Below are 18,569 nucleotides of genomic sequence, written 5' to 3' on the forward strand. Positions count from 1 at the left end.
GTATCTTCAACGCTAGAGATCCTCTCTTCCATCTCTTGCATTCTGTTGATTATACTTGCATCTGAAGTTCCCAATCGTTTTCTCAGATTTTCTATTTCCAGCATTCCCTCTGTTTGTGTCTTCTTCATTTTTTCTATTTCCCTTTTCAGGTCTTGGACTGTTTCCTTCATTTGTTTCATTGATTTTTCTTGATTTTCTCTCAGTATTTTATTGTTTTCTTCCAGGACTTTATTGATTTCTTCTAATTTGTTTGCCCTTTCCTCTAGTTGTTTACAGCGTTCTTCACATTTTTTTGTCTTTTCCTCTACACAAGCCTCTAGCTTCTTCATGATGTCATTCATAAGGCTGTTTTCTTCTGCTTCTTCCAATTTCTGATGTTCAGGTCTAGGTGTTGGAGGAGGGCTAGGGCCTGGGTGATGCTGTATTGCTATTCATTTTGTTGTATATGTTTCTGCCTTGACGTCTGCCCATCTCCTTGTGGTTCGTTCTTGGCCTTATTCGCACACTTGGTTCAGACAGACCAGTGTTCCAAAAGGGGAAGTCAGTGTTCCAAAAGGGAAGTCCGGAGCAAGATGGGAGCTGGGGCCCGGCCTCTAAGTCTCAGGAAGAGGCTTGGGGCTCAGGCGGATGGGCATGGGGGCAGGGGCGTGGAGACTGCAGGGTCTGCCAGGGGTCTTGGAGAAGGGGATCCTTCCTGGTGGGGCTAGCAGGGAACCTGCCCGGTGGCCAGAACCTGGGGCCGAGTTGGGCAGGTCTTCCCTGGAGTGGCTGGTGCCCAGAGATGGGGTCTGGGGCAAGGACGGGCACTCACCAGTGTTGTAAAAGGGAAGTCCGAAGCAAGATGGGAGCTGGGGGGCCGGCCTCTAAGTCTCAGGAAGAGGCTTGGGGCTCAGGCGGATGGGCGTGGGGGCAGGGCGTGGAGACTGCAGGGTCTGCCAGGGGTCTTGGAGAAGGGGATCCTTCCCGGTGGGGCTAGCAGGGAGCCTGCCCGGTGGCCAGAACCTGGGGCCGAGTTGGGCAGGTCTTCCCTGGAGTGGCTGGTGCCCAGGGATGGGGTCTGGGGCAAGGAAGGGTACTCACGAGTGTTCCAAAAGGGACGTCCGGAGCAAGATGGGAGCTGGGGGCCGGTCTCTAAGTCTCAGGAAGAGGCTTGGGGCTCAGGCGGATGGACGTGGTGGCAGGGCTTGGAGACTGCAGGGTCTGCCAGGGGTCTTGGAGAAGGGGATCCTTCCCGGTGCGGGTAGCAGGGAACCTGCCCGGTGGCCAGAACCTGGGGCCGAGTTGGGCAGGTCTTCCCTGGAGTGGCTGGTGCCCAGGGATGGGGTCTGGGGCAAGGAAGGGTACTCACCAGTATTCCAAAAGGGAAGTCTGGAGCAAGATGGGAGCTGGGGGCCGGCCTCTGAGTCTCAGGAAGAGGCTTGGGGCTCAGGCGGATGGGCGTGGGGGCAGGGCGTGGAGACTGCAGGGTCTGCCAGGGGTCTTGGAGAAGGGGATCCTTCCCGGTGCGGGTAGCAGGGAACCTGCCCGGTGGCCAGAACCTGGGGCCGAGTTGGGCAGGTCTTCCCTGGAGTGGCTGGTGCCCAGGGATGGGGTCTGGGGCAAGGATGGGCACTCACCAGTGTTGTAAAAGGGAAGTCCGGAGCAAGATGGGAGCTGGGGGCCGGCCTGAGTCTCAGGAAGAGGCTTGGGGCTCAGGCGGATGGGCGGTGGGGGGCAGGGCGTGGAGACTGCAGGGTCTGCCAGGGGTCTTGGAGAAGGGGATCCTTCCCGGTGGGGCTAGCAGGGAACCTGCCCGGTGGCCAGAACCTGGGGCCGAGTTGGGCAGGTCTTCCCTGGAGAGGCTGTGTTGGTTATGCCGTCGAGCTGCCCCTCGTGGCTGGTCACCGCCCGCGGCGGCCATGCCCGCGGAGGAGCGTGCCCGCGGAGGAGCGTGCTGATTGAAAGAATCTTAGCCATGGTTACCTTTTTAGAGCTTTATTGCGGGGGGGGGGGGGGGGGGGAGACAGAGAGAGACAGAGAGAGAGAGAGAGAGAGAGGAGAGAGAGAGAGAGAGAGAGAGAGAGAAGGGGGGGGAAGGGAGAGAGGAGGACCGACAGGGGGAAGGAGCGCAAAGGAGAGAGGGGACAGAGAGAGAGCCCACAGAGGGCTCAACCGCTTTTTAGGCTGGGAAGCCGGCGAAGGCTGATGACGTAATTAAAGGACGTAAATAAGGACCAAACCTTACATCCCAGACTTTCCCTTATTATAAAAAAAAGCAGGTAGATGGGACTAGGGGCGTCGTTCCTCTCAAAAACTGCTTCCAGCTGACTTTTGGACGTTGGTTGGCTCTTGGGGGAATGGAGAAGGGGAGTCTTCCGAGGTAGACAGGCGTTGTGGGATGCTGTCTGTCATCCGTTTGCTCTGGAGACATGTATCCCTCTTGGCTGTGGCTGGGAACTTTCTGTTTGACAAGATGCTGGTGACACAGAAAAAACTTAGAGAGAGAAAAGAATCATTATTATTTTATGTTGACATTTATCTGAGGTAGATCTGGCCTGTCCCTATGGATTTTGAAACATGTTAAGCTTTATCAGAGACAGATTATTTTAAAGTACCTGTTTCCTTTACTGGTTCAGCATCTAGGAGACAGGTGATCAATTGTTAAAAGCATCTCATAGTAATAGATGTTTACATTAAAGTCTTTTTGTAGCGCCCAGACGCTTTTGGGTCTGGGGGTGTAAATACCTTTTAGCTGCTACAGTTTTTTATTTGATGATCTCTGGTCTCCGGTTCTGTGGTGGTCCTGTACCATTAGCTGAACAGTGAGTTAGAACAGGAAACTGGGAAGAGAAAAGCTTATGGTACATGAGAAATTTTTTTTTTTTTTTTTTTTTTTGGAATTAGGGACAAGGCAAAGACCAGGGCCCTGTCTGTATGCACATGAGAAACACAGGCAGTGGATCTGGAATGAAGCAATGAGCTCTTATTTTAGGTGGAAATCTTTTTTTTATTAAGTAACTCTGAAAGTGCAATTAAATCAGGTGAGGTGGTAAGGCTGTCCTCTGTACCCGACAATAAAGGAGAGGTGGGCATCCCAAAACTCCCAGGACTGAGTCAGTGGCTTTGGTGTCCAGAAGGAAAGAAACAGATCGCTTCCCTGCTGCGTTCTGGGTTCCCTGCCATGTCTGTAGCCAAGCCTAGGTCTGCTGAAGGTCTTAGCTTGATGTACCCATGCATCTTGGTGCCTGGGGGCAGTCAGCTGACTCTGTCTTTCTAGGTGGCACTTTTAACAAGGCTGTCGATGGCCTGGCAGGGCATTCTCTAGCCCGTGGCCTTTTTCTCACTTAAAACAGGGACCCAACAGCTTTTGGGAGTCAGCGAGTGCCAGCACTTGGCAATTTTGTTTTCGGGCTTTTATCTCTTCCCTGGCACACCTTAAATGCCACAGATGACTCTTTTGCCTGTGGGGTCAGGAGCCTTGCTCTGCATATGCTTAAGTTTTAGTCGGGGAGGTCTGGGGAACAAGAGACGGATTTTACTCTATGTCCTGAATTTTTTTTTTTTTTCCTGCTGATTGATGGCTTAAGGACAGCTTTTAGAAGATCTGCCAGTAGGCAGACTATAAACCGATCCTTTTTGGAAGACTTGTCTGAGGCTATAAGCTGTTTTTTTGGCTTAAGAGCCATCCTGACTACTGTAAACTTATTTGTATCGATCTTAGCCGCTTTTAGACCCGTCTGTGCTTCTCAAGGCAGTTTGAGAATGAGTGGGTGGAGTTCAGGTGAGTTAGGGCGAGTCCTAGAAGCCGCCCAAGCCCGCCCACTTGAGCCCGCCCACCGCCGGGGGAAGTCAGACAGAAAAGGTTGCACGTGGAGACTCAGAAGTAGGGAAGGAGCAGGGTTTCAGAACTTTAGCAGAAAGCTTGGAGATAAAGTGACTCTTATTTGCCCGTTCTCTGGCAGAAGTTCCCGCGACTCTGTTATGCGGCCAGGTTTACACTGTTATGAGACCAGGTTTGCCAGTGCCCGCCCCTATCCACCAATATATCCGCCCTTTTGTCGCATGGGTGTAGCTGAGAGAAAAAAAATAAAAAATTAAAATAATAAACCGGGATCAGGCTACAATCTTGGGCGTCCCCAAAGAGTGGAGAGAGATCCATGAATCAGCTCAAGTTCACCATCCTCTTCGTCAAGGGATGTGAAGGGCTGGAGCTGCGCCGCAGTTGATCCACCCGGTAGACCAAGACAGCATTTACTTTCTCGTCAGAAACGGAAATGTGCCGGTGCTGGTGCAGCTCGAGGACACCCCCGGGGTGTCCGTCGCAAATAATATAGCTCAGACTACAACCGCACGAGAACGGCGGACTTACTGTGGTGAAGAATCATGGCGGTGGCGGTGTGGGGGGTCCAGCGGAGGCGGCGAGGGACGCGCGCGCGCTCGCGGTCTCGCGGTCTCGCTGGATGGGGGAAGAGGCGGCAAGCAGCAGCAGTCAGCAGGTCCTCGGTGTGCGGTGGTGTATCCGAGTCACGGCACCATTGTTGGTTATGCCGTCGAGCTGCCCCTCGTGGCTGGTCACCGCCCGCGGCGGCCATGCCCGCGGAGGAGCGTGCCCCGCGGAGGAGCGTGCTGATTGAAAGAATCTTAGCCATGGTTACCTTTTTAGAGCTTTATTGCGGGGGGGGGGGGGGAGACAGAGAGAGATAGAGAGAGAGAGAGAGAGAGAGAGAGAGAGAGAGAAAGAGAGAGAGACAAGGGGGGGGGGGAAGGGAGAGAGGAGGACCGACAGGGGGAAGGAGCGCAAAGGAGAGAGGGGACAGAGAGAGAGCCCACAGAGGGCTCAACCGCTTTTTAGGCTGGGAAGCCGGCGAAGGCTGATGACGTAATTAAAGGATGTAAATAAGGACCAAAACCTTACAGGCTGGTGCCCAGGGATGGGGTCTGGGGCAAGGACGGGCACTCACCAGTGTTGTAAAAGGGAAGTCCGGAGCAAGATGGGCTAGAATGTTTAAGTTTTAAACATAAAATTTAGAGAAAATATTACAAAACAATAATGTATAAACTATGAAAAGTACTTGTTCAAAGACAGAAATGTAAAAAATATGAGTTTAGAATAGAAGAAATATGAAACATAGAATGAGTGGAGTGAAAAGTAAACTGAAAGGGGAAACGAGAAAGGAAAAGAGGACGAAGAGGTCTGTTGCAGCTAAATTAAAAATAAACTAGAAAAGACACAAGGAAAACCAAGAAATATATTGAAGACCTGACAGAATTTATTAAATATTAAAACTTGATGTGCTGGTTTCCTCTGGTAGTAACAGCAGTGAAGAAGCTGAGGGGGGAAGACTGCTAGCTCAGGCTCTAACTGGGCACTAAAGTGAAAGCTTATATTTAAAGTTTTTCTTTATTTTTGAGTTTCCTACATCTACACAGCAAAATATTGAAACATCTACCCCCCATTTCATCCCACTGTTCATATCTCTATAACACAACCTCCCTCCCAAATTTCTCTTTATAATCCACCAAGTTCAGTTAGTGCTGTCCATATGTGGAAGGAAGTGGGGCCATCTGCTTGAGCATGGGAATCCTCCCAGGGATCAAATCCTCTAAAAAGGATGATTCTGCCTTTCCAGCATCTACCACACTGACAAATGCTCTGTGTAGTGTTAGTCCTGGGTATTATCCCCCTCCTCCCCATCTATGACAGTGTTTTGAATGTCATGAATTTGTGTAGGGCTTGTGAGAAAAGCACTGCTACCATGAGGTCATGATTGTAATAGCCACATCCTGTCCAGAAACATTTCACAGTACTCCTCTCATTGTTCTGGCTTTTATATTTATTCTGCCCCAATCCAAGGCAGTGTCTGAGCCTTGGGGTGGGGCTTTAATTTAGATGTTTCATTTTTACCCAAGAACTCAGTTTTCTTAGTCTACTCATCATTCTCACTGGTTATATATTTCTCCACTGACTTATGTTGTTAGAGTTTTCCTGCCTGGCCCACAGTCAGGACAAATCTCTCTCACCTGCCAGTTCCAAGCCACTCAAACCCAATCAAGTAAACACAGAGACTTATATTGGTTACAAACTATATGGCCATGGTAGGCTTTTTGTTAAGTGTTCTTACAGCTTAAATTAATCCATTTTTATTAATCTATACCTTGCCACATGGCTTGTGGCTTACCGGTACTTTACATCTTCCTTATCCTGATGGCGGCTGGCAGAGTCTCTCCCACCCAGCTTCCTCTTCTCTCAATTCTCCTCTTTGTTAGTCCCGCCTATACTTCCTGCCTGGCCACTGCCAATCAGTGATTTAGTCATTGACCAATCAGCAACACATTTGACATACAGACCATCCCACAGCAGACTTATGTCCAATACAGAAAGGAGCTTCATTGACCAAAGTAGACAGACACAGACAAACCACATTCCTGGAGAGTTATACATTTACACATACAAAATGTAATCCCTCATCATGCACCAAAATGGTATTTTATAGAGCTACAGTCCTTCATTAGAAGCTACTTGGTTCATACCACCTTGATTTCTTCATGTGCTGTGTCCAAAGTGTATTGTATTCATTAATAAGGTCCTACTCTCAAGTTCTGTTGGGAATCCAAGCTAGTATCAATAGTCTTTATTATTTGGAATTTTACATATTCAGATTATTTTACAGTTAAGACAGATTCTGTAAAGTACATATATAACAGAAGAAGAAGTTCTAAGATACTTCTTTCAGCTTTCATGAGAAGAATACTCAAAACCCATTTTCTCCATTCCAAGCTTCCTTTGAGCTAAAGAGAAGCAGAAAGCACAAACTGAAAAATAATATCTTGTGTTGTTGACTGCTTGATATTGGATAACAACTGGTGTGGGGGTGGGATCTACTCCATTTAAGACCTTTTCTCCCACTCTCAGAATTCCCCCAGTTACCCATAGTTATTTATTTAGGGTGGAGTCCCCCAAGATTTCCCAGTTCCATAATTTGTATGTCTGCTGGAGTCATCCTTTTTCAGTCCTGTTTAGATAAGACCTCACTAGACCTCATGGTTACAGCCTCCCCGACATGTCTATGAAACACAATCTCAGAGAAAACTTATAGTTCCTCTGGATCTTATGATCCTTCTACCTGGTTTAAATGATCCCTGAGTTACAGGTACAGAAAAGGTGTTGAAGATGGATCATTTGGGACTGGTTATCACATGATCTCCTGATCTCTGCATTTTGATCAGTTGTGGTTTTCTGTTTTGTCTCTAACTGTTGCAAAGAGGCATGACATATTTTATATGCAGGAGTATATGGATTGAACAAGTTGTGTTTATGTATTTATAAATATAAGGAAAAAGAGGCCATGAATCTGAGAAACAGCAAGGAGGGTACATGGGGGTGGGTTTAGGGGGAGGAAAAAGAAGTGGTAAAATCATTTGGTTATGTTTAATTTTCAAAACATAAAAATGATTATAAAAGAACCCAGCCTAATTCTTACATCCTACTCAAGATCAAAGAGATGACAAATATTACCAATAAAAAATAAAAGAGGTCCATATTTTAACATGAAAAAAAACTATGTGCATTTTGAGCCATTATCCCTTTGGTATTCTATCTCCCTTCTGGGAATCCAAAAATATCAGTTATGCTAGGTGGGGGAATCTCAGGGAGGGCTATACAGAGCATGTTCTGTTGGAATTGAAATGATAGAGATATTTAGCAGAGATATTCTGATTCCATTCTTCTTCATGTGTCAATTCAGTGCCCAGAAGTCTATGGAACAAAACAGTAAAGCTTACAGGATGACTGTCTTCTTCCTTATCTCATCCTAGCTACTAAGAAGTGAGTGCCAATTAAATCCAGAATGTCATCTCATTTAAACAGCTAATCCACATGGCCTTACAACTTTAGAGCAATTATTCACTCATTTATTCATCTATCCTTGAATATCTTAGAGCGAAGACACTGTGCAAGCTGCAACAACTCATATGTCGTTTTCAATAAACGTCATCAACATTTATCTCACAACAACCTTTTTCTTGCTCTCCTCTATTATTTCATGGACCTCAACTTACTGGTGCTACATTCTTCGGTTCAGCTACACAATATTTTGCATTATAAGGCCTGCAAAATAATGCATTTTCAATTGCAACCTGATTTCAAATTGCAAATATTTACCAGTTAATATACCATGATGTGTGGTATCACAACTCTCCCTTGTTTCTGAGCAGCAGCAGCAGCAATCTACAACTTAAAGGCAGCTACATAATCATAAGAGGAAACAATGTCATCTCAGTGTGCCATCCTTCTAAAACTACATAGGATATTCTACAATTATTTTATGTTGTTTTATTAAATGACTGATACCAGTGTCACCATTAGTAAGTTCTACCTTATTTTAGCTATGTGTAACCTCACTGTAACACAGGGAATATGTAGTATCTATGAATACAGACTTAATATGCTCTTAAAATCTCATACACTTTAGACACTTTTCACCTGTGTCTAATACTTTCATATTGATGTTTCTTTATTTCATGATGGGCCAAATAGGAGGATATCCATGTATATGTCTGTCTGTATGGACATTATTCATCATTGTGCCTCTAAACACAAAAAAGGAAGAATAGCCCCAATCTTGACTTTTCAAAGTTTTTTTTTCTAAGCACACTATTATTTGGCACTGATCACTGTGAATGGCTTTTCCTCTACACTCCAAATTAGATGTTACTCTACCCTGCCTTCATTTTGGACATCTTAACAGTAGAGAACAGCACTGGCACACATCTGCTCAGTCAAAATCACGAGCCTTAGATCTGTAATCACTGTAACACTAGAAAACAAGAATTCAGCAGACTCTTGATCCACTTGGAACCTAGAAAGATGAAATTCAAGTCTCTGTTTATTTCATTGACAGTTGTCTAGGTACTGACAAATCCAACAGTTATCCAATTGAACATGGTGTAACAACAAGTCCACTGTCTTCAGAAGCTGTAACCAAAACTCTTCCAGAACTCTGGGTTCTAGCAACAGTCTTCCATGGTTCAGTAAGATTCATTCTATTGGAAGTTTGTTGTAGTCATAGTATCATAGTTGACAGAAGGAAATGAATTGCCATGAAGGTAAGATTGGATGTCTCTGGGGATCAAGAGATGATGCAGAATTTAAGCCTGTTTATTGCTCTTATAGAAGACCTGGGTTCAACTGTCAATATTCACATGGCAGCCCACTTCGAGGGGGTGGGAGGGTGGGGGTGGGGGGCAAAACAGCTTGACCACACAGCTTCCATGACAGTCTTAGAGGCCCAGACACAGCTTCTGGTAGGCAACACCTGGACCCAGGAAAAGCTATAAACTGATCCACACCCAGGGAGGACCTGCATCTTAGGGAAAATACCTGACTTTCCAAAGTGGGGCCTGCACCTAAAGGGAGATACCTGACATCCCAAACATTCCCTATACCCCTAGACAAATGTCAGCCAATCAGAGTCCTGAACCTTGGAAATTCCCTTACCCTAACCTCTGCTATGACAAAAACCCCACCCTGCCTGTGAATGGGGCTCTGTGCTCTCACTGCTGCATCAGAGAGAGTTCAAGTACCAAGCCTGAAAACAAAGGTTCTTTGCACTTACATACAGGATTTGATCTCCTTGGTGGTCTATTAGCATTCTACAATCTGGGCATAATATTTGGGCCTCGTCCTGGCATCCCCTAGGCCCACTGGAAGTACTGCACTTAGAGCCTGAAGCTGGCTGGTTAAGTGTCTGTCTGTCCTATTTGTCTGTGTTCAGTTTCATTTCTGTGGCAAGGCTAGTTCGGTCATTGTGATCAGAAAGAGTCAAGGGCAGACACACTGGAGGACCATGATCACAAGGGGCTGGAAGACGTTCCAGACCCTGTTAGTGGGGATGGAGAGCCCCACATCTGTTTGACTGATGACAGAGAGCCTCAGATCTGAATTTGAATTTGATTTGTATACAGGACTCAGGTTGCTACCTCAGGACCGGCATGAGGCCCGCTTCTTCCTTTTGGGTTTGTCTCCAGGTACCAGGTGATCTGTTTTCTTGTCTTGTGTGTTGCAGTTTTGTTCTTTTCCTGACTTAAAAAAAACTGTAGACTCTTATTTTAGGGTTTTTGAGTTGGTCAACTGACACTGTTTCCTTGAGAAAAAGTTCTGCTTGCCTTTCTGTTGTAATGTCCTGGTTATATGAATGTGTAAATGTGTGAGAAATATAGCCAAAAGTATGTGTGTTTTATGCCTGGACTTGTGTGTGCATTGGGACTTATGATAGAAACTGTGCATGGGGAGACTTTGGGGCCAGATGGCCAGGAGAAGGGACAGAGGGTCCCTTTGGTTGAACTGGGACAGACTAAGAATACTCCTATTGCTTCCTTACTCTCTGACTGGGAGAACAGGCTGCAGTGGACAGAAGAGCACACTGTTGTGGTGCAGTACATCCGGCAGGCGGCAGTTGGGGGGCCTCAGGGGCTACTGAGGGGAATCAACATGGCTGGACACTAGGGCAGGTCGAGAGCACCATAGGCCCGAATAGCAGGTTTGGGGCTGGCCAGGCACAGGGAGCCAAAGGGTGGAGACTTTGTGGTGAGGTGCAGAGCATGCAGGGCCTCAGGTAGCACAAAGCAAGTCTGACCCAGATGCACTGTGGGACTTGAAGCTGATGGAGAACTGCCCCCTCTAGGGTCATAGCTAAGGAGTGACCTATAGTGGCTCTCGCCTGGAGGGGCCCAGCCAGGGCATGGAGTCCCTCACAGTCTGCCAGTCTCATGCACTTTAGAATCTGGGGTTAACAACAATCTTTTGTCCCCATGTCGCACTTTTCAAGATGAGGGGTGGGGTTCCTAAGACCTGCCCTGGAGGCTACCCACCAAACCTGGCCAAGGTTTGGCTCCAAAGGTGGAATGGAATGTCACTGCCTATGGCTGCTAAGCTAGGGTGGCTACGTTATAATGCTGTAGCCAAGGCTGCTTTGGTCATTCAGATCCAATAGATTCTTCACATTGGTACAGTGAAATTTAATTTTGGTTGGTTTTCATTTTAAAAATAGCTGATGATTCTTCACTGCAAAATGTTTACATTAAAAATGGAGATATGTGCATGTGTATGTATATGGACATATATGTGACTTGAATTTAACTCTGTATGTGTGAATGTGAGTTAGCTTTAACTGTATGTATGTGTATGTAACTTAGATCCAACTATGTGCATGTGTGCAAGTAATTATTGTTTAAAAAAATATGCTTTAAATAGCAACCACGTGGCTTTCCTTCATCTTGGCTGGTGACATTATGATATAGGCAGCCATATGACTGGCAGTCATCTTTTACTAAGGTTATAAGGATCTATTCAGATTCACAAAAGCTAACTTAGATTTACACCTAAGTACTTATGTCTTTGCCAAGTGTTCAACAGCAAGCTTATAGAGAATTTAAATAGATGGCTAGATGTGTTTAATAAATAAGGTATTTGATAAATATTAAAGCTGTACCTCAATGCTTTTATATTCAAGAATGTACCTCGCTCTGGCAGCTAAACTTTGTAACTTGAGAGTCACCCAGGTAATAGTCACCAGAAACTGAGATGTTCATTCCCTGTGATACAGCAAGACAATGCCCTAGGCAAAGGGCTTGGAACAGCTTCTGATTCCATGAATCTCGACACTTTGGGGGAAAAAAAGCCCAACTTTTTACAGGGGTAGCTTAGGACCACCTGTATGTCAGAGGTTTGCATTGAGATTCATAACAATGACAAAACTGCACTTATGAAATAGCATTGGGAAAGTTGAGATCCAGTGACTTGGAGAATGTTTCTCCTTACTCAAGGTCAATTCAGGCTTAAGAATGTATGTCTACCCTCTTTGTCTTTGCTAAATTTGTTAAGCTTAAGCTATTTGGATAAATTGAGTCATACAAATATTTTATATTGATATTAAAAGGAACTTAGGGCCCTTCCATTAACATATTTTGGCTATTTTGTTTTGATTTCTTTACTGAACCCATATTTGATACTAGAAGAGCTTCAATTCAACATTATTGTTTTTAAGGCTACTTATTGTAGACTGTTAGTGAACACAAGTAAATAGTCATGTCATAAATAATCACATTCTTTAATTGTAGTCATGCTAAGTACTGATGTACTTAATTACAGGGATAAGCTTTACTTAGTCCCTTGTATATGTTTTCAAGGTGGAGCTTAAAACAAATAACTAGAAACAAATTTTGTTTATTCAGATATAATATGAACAGCCCTCATACCGCAGAGACCTGCAGAATATGACATTTACAATGTTTATCTAATAACTTATTATATCAGACATACTCCCAGATCCTAGTAGTGACCCAAGGTCTCCAAAGAAAATTATGGGGCACAACAATGTCTCCACCTAGATTATGGCAATGCTGACCACTGAGCAAGATACCCTAATGCAATACCTGCTGACAGGAACTGGCCCAGACTGTGAAGAAGCAGCATGACACTGGAGAATTGATTGTACTCCTTTTGCCCAGACAAAGTAAGATCAGTCTTTCCTGTGACCTTCTTCCATAGGAAAAATAATTCTCCCTTATGGGCCTGAAGGCCAAAGATTGATGCTGTTCTGATACTTGTGCCTCCAATGCTATATGGACTGGTCCCTGTCATTTATAGAATCAGAAGCTGCTCAGTCTGCACTTAAATTTATTCTTCTCAGATCTCTGATAGTTCTGATGGCTAGGCTAGCTATAACTTTGTCAGTTTGGCAGCATCAGACAACCAGATCCTCCCATAAAGCTATAGCTAACTGGTTAACTCATTTTTAAGAAAAAAAGTTTGAATAAGTCACAAAGGTTTAAATATGGGTCTGAGAAAAGGTCTGAAGATATGAAAATCTATGCAAGTTTTGAGGGTCTAAGAATGTTTTAAGATATATAAAGGTCTGAGTATATGAAAGCTTATAAGCTTTGAGGATATCAGAAAATGATTTTACCTATAGATGCAAGTTGTGAAGATATAAATAAATGATTTAGATTATGAGACATGTTTTGGATTGCTCTCCACCTCTATGAAATAAAAGTTCAGATCCTAACATTTAATAGAGTTCTGACAAGCTGGTAGAGCAATAACTACTTACTGTTCAGTCACAAGCTCAATATTTTAGATTTATTTTGGTTGTCATTTAAATATAAACTTAAAAGTGCTTCTCATCAGGCCAAAAAGGAAAATCTCTGTCTAATTTATGCCTGGCTTATAGTGATATTTTATTTGTGCTGAAATGTGATTTTATTTGTATGTTAATAAAGTTGCCTGGGAATCAGAGCTAAGAGAAATCCATTAAGCAAAAGTCTGGTGGTGGTAGCACATGCTCTTAATCCAATCACATAGCAGGCAGAATCTCTGTGTGTTCAAGGACACAGTCAGCATGGTGACACATCTCAGTACCAACCATAGAGATCTGGAGGTCTGTATAGACAGGCAATGATGAGGAAGTCATGTGGTTGGGTTTACAGCCAATGAGAAGGCAGAACAGAAAGGCAATAAAATGACAGGACACAGGAAGATTTCTCTCTCAGGGGAAGGGCAGCAGGGAGTGGTAAGATAAAGGGGTCTTGGTTCTTGGCTACTGCTCAATCTCTGGGCTTTTAACTCTTTATTTGGCTCTGTGTTTCTTATTTAATAAGACCTTTTAGAATTACATCTACACTGGCTCTCCAAACAGAAGAAAAACCGTACAGGTTTTTAACCCAAATCTGTAGTTCATGCTAGCACTTAAAAGTTCGAGTTCAATTCACTTGCCTTATCTATTATATGGATTTCAGTACATATTGGTAATACTAATGTATCTAAATTTTTATGTCATTTTGTAAGCTAATTCATACAGGCCTCAGAGGATTAAAAGAGTTATAAAACTTGGATCCACTTCGCAGAGGTCAGAAGGATTCCAGATACGTACAGCTCAAATTTTCCCCATTTATCTATCCCTAAAGATGGTATTTTTCTCTCTCCTGGACTTGGGGCTCCAGTCCTTCCCAATTACTAAGACTATGGGCCTAAAAGTTCCAAATAAGTTCATCAATTTTAACTTCTCGTCATACTTTAAATTTGTCTCACCAGGTTTCTACTTGTCTGGCAGAAAACTCTAAGTTTCAGTTCCTGACTACACTGCTCTAGATGACTATGAGCTCTGGACTTGCTAAAAGCTTTTGTGGAGCAGCCCAGCCAATGTGATTATTCCCTGTCTGTACAGCTAGGTCAGATAGCCACATGCTTCTGGCCCATTGTCCAGCCTTTGACTAGTCTTTCAACCATTTTAAGGCCCTGACATTGGCATCCCAATGTCAGCTTGAAGCAATTCCAGAAGAGAATATATCATCCCATGTTCCCTCCCAAAAATAGGTAGAAATGTTGGTCAAAGGAAACTCCCAGGCATAGGGGACAAAATGGATAACTATAATGCCCATTGACATACCAGGAAAATAGGTTCAGAGTTGTCAATTGATTCAAAGATCAGAACTACATGGCCTTAAGAATGGCAATAGATACAGATTTTACTGATCTAGAAAAAAAAAAATGTTAGCTAATAGTTCTTAGGTCCCAATACCTTAAACCCCTGGGCAGATAGGACTCGTGACTGAGTCCTGTCATTGGTACTTGTGAAGGGGGTAATTTGGAGGGCAGGCAAAACAGCTTGACCACACAGCTGCCATGACAGGCTTAGAGGCCCAGACACAGCTTCTGACAGGCAACACCTAGACTCAAGAAAAGCCCTAAGTTGATTCCACCCAGTGGGTCCTGCATCTAAGGGGAAATACCTGACCTTCCAAACGTTCCCTATACCCCTAGACAAATGTCATCCAATCAGGGTCCTGAACCATGGAAATCCCCTCACCCCAACCTCTGTTATGATAAAAATTCCACCCTGACTGGGCTTGGGGCTCTCTGCTCTCACTGCTGACTAAGAGAATCCAAGCTCTGCGCCGGAAGAAAATAAAGGCTCTTTGCTTTTATATCTGGGATTTGGTCTCCACGGTTTGGAGTTCCCTGCAATCTGAACATAACACCACAACCTTTCAGAACACCAGTTCCAGGGTACCTGATGCCCTCTTTTGACTTCCTTAGATACTAAACATTCATGTCATGCACATAAGTACATGCAGTCTATAAAAAGAGAATAAAAAAAAACCTAAAAAAATATTAAGATTGGTTTCTTTCAATCTCATAGAGACAATAGTATTATTATTCTGCCTTTTATGGTTTCATAAGAATCCAACACTAGTTTCAGAATTGATATGATGGAGATATCCTTTTTGTTATCCACAGTGAGACACATCGACCAATGGACTGATTTGTCTGTCTGATATAACAGCATGGATATTTTAATGCACTTACTAGTAAAATATAAAAACTATCTTCTCAAAAAATAATGGAAGATCTTTCATTTTGAAAGAACAAGAATAAGACTAGCAACTAACTAATAGACACAAACAATGAAGAACAAGACCATTTGGTTTTCTTGAAGGAATAGTAACCATTTACATAAAGTTGAGTGCTAAGAAAAACATATGTTACAATTCATTTGAATTCAACAATAATTCTTTCAATATATTCAGTATGTGTATATATTCACTTATTTTTCCTAATCATTGTTACAAATGGAAGAAGTATATTATGAAATGAAGCTTGAGGGACCTATTCATAAAGAGGATCTAGAGAGATTCCCCATGCTGCCTCATGGACTCTGGTTAACTTTAAAGTTTATAGGAACATAGTTGAAATTTGCTGTAAGATACAGTAAAACTTTCATCAAACTTGCATATGAATTTGCAGATTCATGTGCTGTCACTCTTTAATAATTAAAATATAATTTATTTGAAAAGTGTGCTCAGATATTTCCAGATAATTATATGTCATGAGGTAAAGAGAAACAGAGAATGGGGCATATTGAAAATGGTGGTTATTCAGATGAGTGACTCTCCATGAACCTCTAGCCCAGGCTTGTATTAAATCCAACATGAGGTAGTGTCCTGAACAAATAACAGTTGCTACAAAATCAGTTCCTGTGTTGCCTTCCATGTCAATGGGAGATTTTTTTTCCCTACTCTCCAGGGGATCGTGAAGGTGCTTGAGTATTGCAGAAAAGTCACAAAGCAAATGAGGGTTGTAGATCACACACGTGGATGCTGGTTTTCCAAGTGTTTTGTAGGCATGGTCATCTGATTAGACTGGAATGAGTGAGTGAGGTCTCAGCTGAGCAACTTCCAGGAAAACAGGAAACAGATAAGGCTGCTAAAAGTTCTCTGAGAATGCTATAAAGAGGTATCCTCAACACAGCTTTATCATGGGAGAAATATGCCTCCAAACACTCAGTAGAACATGCCAGTTTTCACAGAGATACAATGGGTAAAACTCTAGGTTAGAGGTATGCATCGTGAAGGAAGAAAAGAAAAACAGAAATTTCCTTCCTTATCAGTATAATGTCTACAAATAAGTAGGTATTTTCTTGGATTAACCAGGTTTGTCATACTTAAAAGACCACAGGAATTTATAAGCCAAGAACTGCCTAGACTATATCTTGCTATTTGCATACTTCATCCTCAGAAACCACAAATGTCTCACGGTTGTTTTAAAGAGATGTACTTAATGATAAGAACGGTAATTATCCTGAGACTGAGACTAGAAAGCACAATGGATTTTCTGGTGCAGATTTTCAGCTTCCTACTAATCAGTGTCACAGGTAGGATTTGGGAGGGTATTTGAGCTCAGAAACCACAATTCTTTTCCCTAGGGAACCTTGAGTCAAAGATAACATTTTTCATTTTGTTTCTTCTGAATATCAAGGGGTACAAAGTTATTTTTATATGTCTATGTCTACTAATATTGCTTTCTTTTCATTGTCTTCCCCTACTCAGTGTCCAGTGGACAAATTGTTCTCACCCAGTCTCCAGCATCCATGGCTGCATCTCAAGGGGAGAGGGTAACCATGACCTGCAGTGCCAGTTCAAGTGTAGGCTCCAGTTACTTGAACTGGTACCAGCAGAAGCCAGGAGCCTCCCCTAAGCTCCTGATTTCTGGCACAACCAGCCTGACTTCTGGAGTCCCAGATCGCTTCAGTGGCAGTGGATCTGGGACCTCCTACTCTCTCACAATCAGCATCATGGAGGCTGAAGATGCTGCCACTTACTACTGTCAACAGTGGGGTAGTGTCCCATGCACACAGTGATACAGACTGGAACAAAACTCCTTACTTTCCTAGGGCCCAGCTGCTTCCTCCTAGTGTTGAAATGTGGCCAAGTGTTTCATGGCAATAATCCACACAAGGTGCTTTATGCCTTGCTTTACAAGGTCATTTGCATCTTTGGGTAACTTAGTGTCTCCATAATATCCCACTGTACTTCAGTGCAGCTCTCAAGTTGGCCAGTGTTTGTTAATTCTCTAGTTTGGTTCTGTTTGTTGAAAGAAAGTGCAGTAGGAACTTTTCAGCTATTTTACTAGAGGTCTCCAGGAGCCTTCATACCTTCTTCTCTGGCAGTTTCTTCTCCTTCAGGACAGTTAGAGTCAGTAACTAAAAATAAACTGTCTCTGTTATCCTACTAAAAGCAGATTCCATCCTTCTCTAGTTTCTGATTTTCATTAACAAATCTTCTTTCCCGCTGAAAGCATCCTGTTAATTTATGCTTGAAATGATTTTCTCTCCAAAAAATAAATTCATGGCAGTCATAAAATGGATTATCTTTCTATTTCTTGAAAAATCACTGAAACAATCCACTAAAAAAGAAACCAAAAGACAATTGAGAACTAATGAATGATCATTAAAATGTTTCCTTTAAGTTTATTTATTAATTTATATTTATTTGTGGGGTGTGTGTGTGTGTGTGTGTGTGTGTGTGTGTGTGTGTGTGTGTGTGTAAAAGTCGGAGAACAACATTTTGTAGTCAGTTCTCCCCTTTACCACGTGGGTCACAGGGATTAACTTCAGATTGTCTGGCTTCCTGGCAATTGTCTTTACCTGCTGAGACACTACCACTCTTAAAATTTTTCTTTTAAATTCTGCAAAAATAAATCAAAGACAACAGTAAAATATAGAAAAACTGTACATGCTTATTGATTAACAGAAATGCTTTTCTGAAAATGATCATTCTACTGAAAATAACTTGTAGATACAATGAAACCATGATCAATATCTTCACGGAATGAAAGAAGTCTCAAAATTCTTAAGCAAATTGAGTATAAAAGAATAATGCTGAGAGGCAGTACCATAACTAACCTTAAGAAATATAACTGAACAAGAATAGTAAACACTATGGAATTAACACAGAAGTACATATAGATAATTGAAACAAATCGGAATACCCAGATTCTGTCAAAGCAACTAGAGTCAAGTGCTTGACCAACAGGGAAACACACAAACTCACAAACAAATGACACAGAAGTAAAGACAGTATCATCAACAAATGGGATAAATGAATGTACACATATAGAATATGAAACTACACCCCATCTCTACCAATACACAAAAAGAATTCCCAAATGTTCAAATATCTCAATGTAAAACCTGAAACTAACAAATCTGGAAGTTTTGGAATATGTTATGTTAGGGAATATGCTAAAGCATTTA

The 18,569-nt window shown here is 43.0% G+C and overlaps 1 gene segment (V, D, J or C); it reads left to right on the plus strand.

Annotated features, from left to right (window-relative positions):
• Positions 1 to 16,639: 16,639 nt before the first annotated feature.
• On the plus strand, positions 16,640 to 17,174 carry LOC128099643 (Ig kappa chain V-IV region S107B-like). The segment is given in 2 exon segments: positions 16,640 to 16,688; positions 16,864 to 17,174. Coding segments are annotated over 2 exon segments (360 nt in total).
• The last annotated feature ends 1,395 nt before the right edge of the window (positions 17,175 to 18,569 follow it).

The sequence above is a fragment of the Peromyscus californicus genome, unplaced genomic scaffold (assembly GCF_007827085.1).
Source record: "Peromyscus californicus insignis strain IS unplaced genomic scaffold, ASM782708v3 Scaffold_6__1_contigs__length_162567912, whole genome shotgun sequence".
Classification (NCBI taxonomy): Eukaryota; Metazoa; Chordata; class Mammalia; order Rodentia; family Cricetidae; genus Peromyscus; species Peromyscus californicus.